Below are 5,849 nucleotides of genomic sequence, written 5' to 3' on the forward strand. Positions count from 1 at the left end.
CACCACTGGACATCTTACCAGAAAGACATTTCAGCCAGTACTGTCTACATACCACGAGGTACTTTACCATAACACAACCAGAAAGTAGATGATATAGAAGCATTATAACCCTTAGTCCCGTGGTTAAACGTTAAAAAGGTACACAAGTATGGGGAACCACCACGTCCCTCCTGTGTGGTGGTAACTCCTTGTACGTCGATTGACTGGCAATTCCAAGTTCCTTCATATGAATATCCACTTGTCCCAAGACAGGGCGGATATTAGTCTCACTGGAAATGGGAAGCGGACTAATTTGGATTCAGAAAGAAGCAAACGGAGGTTTACTCAGCCAGCGTGTTCTTGCTCGCATCCATCCCTGACACCCCGGTCCATCCTTCCGTTGTCTTAGTCGGGAGTTGGCCCCCAAATCATCAGCCGTGGGACAAAAGTATCGCTGTTACCCAGCCGTACCATCTGCTCTGTGCCCAGATGCTATGCCACCCGAAGAAAGCACAAGAGCCTAGGTACTACCAGGTCACCCAAGCCTAGATAGGAGCACTGGAGATACAGAGGTCGTGTTCGAAACACGGACCTTCCGGTCAGCATGTTCGTGCCTTGACGAGCCCCTTGGGAAACAAGCTGAAAAGTTCAAGATAGAATGCCGCGAGCAACAACAGAAAAATCAATCCGAGGGCTTTGTGTTTTGTGGAAGATGAGATCACAGTATTACCTGCAAAGATTTGGTGGAATGTGGTGGAGGACGGTCCTCTGAGAAGTGGTAAACCGGCATCTTTACCAACTTGTAAAGGTAGCGATATTCCTACTCAACCAACTGCCACCCTGTTATCTTTTCTCCCGTGCTATCTAAAGGCAGTCGTTTCACCACAGCGAACTAACTCTTAGCATTCTCGGAGCAGGGAGGAGCTAAACTATACGGACTGCTTAGGTATAACACATCTTCTCCAACCGACCTGTTCACACGATTGAGCTAGGCTAGAGACAGTGACGCCTCTGCTTCTCGGAATTGTTGTTGGGACGTCATCGGCGAATTTTGTAGCAGTGTACATGTGGCCCACCCAGACTTACTTAAACTTTGTCCCGAAGTGAACGTCTAAACCGTCTGCTTTTTGCAACACCACGTTAGAACGCTCATAAACCCATTGTGGAATGTTGCAGGGCGAAGCACTGGTCCTGGTATTCCTCAATAACTTGCCTGCATAACTCAGCCCTCTGACTGTGGCAAGCCGCACATAAAAATGGGTTTCCCAAGCGGCAAAAGATGCGCAGGCCACCTTTTGAGAAACCTTTTCCAGTCTAAGGAATTTTGCAGGAAGATTTCAGTCTCTCGAATTCGGTGTGTGTTGCAGTAAGTCCGCCGGAAGATTTCAGTCTCTCGAATTCGGTGTGCCACTAAAGGTAATATCTTTAAAGCTTGGCTGGAATTAGAGGCGATTCTGGACACTCTTGTCTCTTTGCTGTGAGGGCAGCCCAGTACTCTGGGTTGGTTGATTTCATGGGAGCCAATATTTAGTGGCAAAGTTTTGTCCATTGTTTTTCTTCTCCTGGTTTTCTTTCGATCAACAAGGGGCCAGGGTTCTCGGTTGCGTATGATGATGACCCTGCCTAGGGCTGTTTTCTAAGCCAGTAAGGTAGGGCGTCCAGGTGTGGTTGCACTGGGGATCCAAGGACCCATGAAGGTCTCATAGACAAGAAAGGACCTGAGTGGATCCCCACCAAGAGGTCGGACGATGAGACTTCACTGAATTGTTATAACAAATTCTGGGCACTCACGCATGGGCCAGTCAACGGTGCCTATAACAAGTGTGAGGAGAGGCTGGAAGTAATCTTGCTTATAAGATTGCTTAAAACTGTTGGACACTCCACGAGTGACTTCGCTCTTCTTTGGGTTCTTCTTACGGGTGTAGTCTCCTAGTTTTCAGTACTTTTATGTTCTGCTTTAGCACCATGTTTTACGCAATTGGCAAAGTGCACTGACTTACAAATTACAAGAAACTCGACTGAAGCTCTTGATTGTGGTATTCTTCAAATGAATGTGCTGCCTAAATGTTACCTCTTTTATCCGTTGGAACAACCTTCAAGATGACGAAGTATCTTTCTTGAGACAACACGAATCATAAGGTTGCTGAGATCTCTTCAAGCGATGAATGAAAACTCGGGGACTACGTTTACCTGATAACCCCCAAGAACAGCTAAAAAATGACTGTCGTGGGTTTTCAGCAGATTCACAGGTAGTCTTCTGGTAAGAAAGTATACTGCAATATCTTGGCTTCTATATAGCACATTTAGTTGTGGAATACCATACACAGGTGTTTTAGCTGGGATTCAAGTGAGTCACCATTCAGGAGGAAATTAGTTTGCTAACACAGGCAAAATGAAGATAGACCACTTTATCCCTATAGAAAATAAACCTACGCGCATATATAGGCAGAGGGTTCAGAAATTTCACTCGTGCTTTTCCAAAATTTTTCTGTATAAGTGAACACCATAAAATGGATGCAGTATGCCACAGGAATTTTACTATGCGATTCATACTGTTCGAAAAGAACATTACCAGTCATAGGCGATCCATACACAAACAAACGTTACTCAACCAAACTCACGCAGGTGTTTGTTCTATTTGTTTAAGCTCCGACAAAAATGTCCGATTGCTCTGCATGTGTATTGCTGTACTTTGTACTCCGGGAATAGCACGTTCACATTTTCTCGCAAGATCCTTGGAGAATGCCGTTCCAACGGAACGTGATGTGAAATCTATGGGGTCAAACGAAACTTCCGATGGAAACACTTCTAACTGGTGTACACAATTAAAGTGCAGATTCTGGTTTACGTGCTCCTTTAGAATCCGTAGCGGAACCAATTTCCATTCCGAACGTCTAGCGGTAATCCGGAGTAGAATTAGGAATCCACGATTCGTCCCCATGACGAGATGGGACGTTCCGAGAAATTGGATGGCAGCTGCGGAATCAGCGTTTGCCGGACTGAGTGCCTTTGTAGACGCCACTGGTGTCATCTTTAACGAGTGAAGCAGTGTGAAATAAAGCAAAAAAGATAGAGGTTGATGGCACATGCAATGGATGCACAGCACGATAGAGACCACTGGACTATGCAAACATTTCTGTATTGTACTGTAGCACGGGTTAGATCTTGGCTAAACACTTGCCAAAATTCTGCCTGAGTTAGGTCAGCTTCTCCAGCAGTAACGTAGAATTATTCTTGTAGTCACTTACAGAAACCGGAAACCCAGCTAAATCTTTCGTTTTTGACGTCTTTAAGCAATTGAATATGCTGCACTGGGCCGCCTCATGTTTCAGTTGGTACGAAATCCGAGATGTCTCGATACATGTATAGACGTAATGCACTACTCCTAAGGTTGCTGAAAACTCGTCGACAGCCCATGACCGGTTTCGCCCTTCTTAAAAACTGGGTTCCAGGTCAGTCTTCCCTCAAAAACAAATCAGTATGCAAATGAGTGTATTTCGCTAATTTCGTGCAATTTAGGTTCAAGTAGAACACAAGGTTTACAGAAACTCCGGGACTGCGCCTAACAGATGAGCCCCAAGAGGAGAAAAACCGGTCGAGAACTGTCGATGGGCCTTAAGCAACCTTATGAGTGGTGCATTCTTGTGGTCATTATTACCCAGTCTCATCGGGTCCCTGACAATATTATCATCGCATGCACCATTGACGATATTTTCACTTCAATCTCACAACAACCGTTACATGTGGTCGTAACCGGTCCTACGATTACGTATTTGCAGTGTCATGCAGATAAGGGGGGAAGTTGAATCCAGTTACAAAAAGATTTGTGCATTTTCCTGCGATCGTGCCAGAGTACTCATCCGTTGTAGCAGCGTCGCCAGTGCATCACCGTGTATAGTAAAGGTTGAGCGAGGTCTAGTACAGCCTTCACCCTCGGGGCTGAAGGCCATAACGCTCTTTCTAAATGTTTCCGCTCTTTGGAGGTACACTTTTTGGTCATGCAACGTTTTCGCCCGAAGTTTAAGCCATTCAGGGAGCCACTGTAATTTTTTCAGCTGTCTTGCTTGGGGGCGTTGTATAATGATATTTGGCGTCACATTTCTAATTTATCTTCTACAAGTGATTGGATAGCTCAATAAAACTGTTAACCCCTATCCCACGAATAATTTCAACTTGGCTACACTGAACAAATATGCGGTACTCAGGGCGCCCTTCTTTTATCCCCAAAAAGATCTGAAAGATCTGACGGTAGGGAGGACCTTCAGATTTTGGCTACAAAATCCATCCTCCGAAACTTAGTCAAACCAAGCTAGATGGTTGGTTAAATATCTGGCCGGTCAAACATTCGCGCTGTTGACGTTGATAGAATAAGTCCTCTAAACATTTCTGTGTTTCTGATAACGTGTGATCCACTTGTTGTAACTGGTACTCGTATTGATCGTTTCTGTTGTCTGTTTTCAACCGGTCATCAATATTCACCGACCATTTGATAGACGTAGTTCCAGGGGTTGTTTTTGTTACTGGATTCTAAAGTCACCTCCCAGGATATTACAAGTTTCTGTCTTCACAAGAAACTAACTGAACACTGAAAAATCATTAAAGTTTTATTAAGCAATCACAGAATCATATACGGCCAGCCACATTTGTGTCTGCAGTGAATTCCTAGGCTGAATGCCATCACTAATTTGGATTATTTTTGGTATCAACATGCAATAAGAGGATGCCATATAAAGTGAAATTTGGTTTCAAGTAGAACATAAGGTTGACGAAAACCCGGGGACTGCGCCTACCTGATGAGCCTCAAGAAGGGCGAAACCGGTCGTGGGCTGTCGATGGATTTTCAGCAACCTTATGAGTAGTACATTACAATGAAATTCATACCCTGTGCAAGCATATCAACCTGATGCTTGTATCACTAAACGCAACGACCAAACAAGCTGCTTGGACGCCAAGCATTCTGGATGATCCGGTGCAAGGCCCTTCCACACATATCCCGGTCGAATTTTCAAGACAGCAAGCACACATGGCAGTCGGAGCGAGGGAGGGATGTGGACCGACCTGTAATATATAAGCATGAAGGGATTGAAGTTTCATTAAAATCCAGCGTGCAGAAAATGCTAGTGTGTCCAACACAGTGAGCGGTATGGGTGACAGTTTTCTGGAGAAACTGGTGGACTATTTTGTCCTCCAACCAGACCATGTATGAGAGAGGAGTGGATGATAACGAAACACGGAAAAACCTGCATACATAAACTAAAACTAGCACATTTGGGATTTGTATGAAAGTGGACATATATGAAGCGGACAAAGTTCTATTCGCATCGGTAATAGGCAAACTTTAGCATGAACTTCAGCAATTGGGTTATTGCATAAACCTATCTACGTTTGATCGCGAGACTTGAACTTTTCTGGTGCTTTTTGTGTGAGCAGGGTGTGGGTAGACGGGAAAATGGTTCCCCCCAACCAGTATACCGAATTCGATTACCTATCGAAAGGACTGAGCAACAGCAAGGTAGAAAGGGTTAAAATAGTCAGGCTTGAAAAGCGTAACAGAGACACAGTAGTCCATATGGTTCCCTTCTTCAAATGAATTCAAGTACACAAAAAGAGAAGTATTATCTTATTCGACCAGGGTCGACCAATTGAAGAAAGTCTGCGATTAACACAGCCCGGTACCATACGGAGTTATGACAAGTCTGTAGTAGAGGTGTGATTAGGAACAATAACTAACATGAAGTAGTTACGGGCACTCCTCGGGCTTAACCCTCACCGGTGACCATTCCACTATGGCCGATCACGCAACCATCATCTGACTGACACTAGCCGGATGTTACCTACCAAGGTCGATCAGATTGATCCAAACGATGAGT

The 5,849-nt window shown here is 44.6% G+C and overlaps 1 protein-coding gene across 1 annotated transcript in view; it reads right to left on the reverse strand.

Annotated features, from left to right (window-relative positions):
- The window catches only part of T265_15113 (hypothetical protein), a gene marked incomplete at both ends in the record, with an annotated part of 47,614 nt that overhangs the window by 4,767 nt on the left and 36,998 nt on the right, over nt 1–5,849 (reverse strand). The window contains one exon of the mRNA XM_009176641.1: nt 2,601–3,010. Within this exon, the coding sequence (XP_009174905.1) occupies nt 2,601–3,010 (410 nt within the window). The remainder of the gene's footprint in view (nt 1–2,600; nt 3,011–5,849) is intronic.

The sequence above is a fragment of the Opisthorchis viverrini genome (assembly GCF_000715545.1).
Source record: "Opisthorchis viverrini unplaced genomic scaffold opera_v5_353, whole genome shotgun sequence".
Classification (NCBI taxonomy): domain Eukaryota; kingdom Metazoa; phylum Platyhelminthes; class Trematoda; order Opisthorchiida; family Opisthorchiidae; genus Opisthorchis; species Opisthorchis viverrini.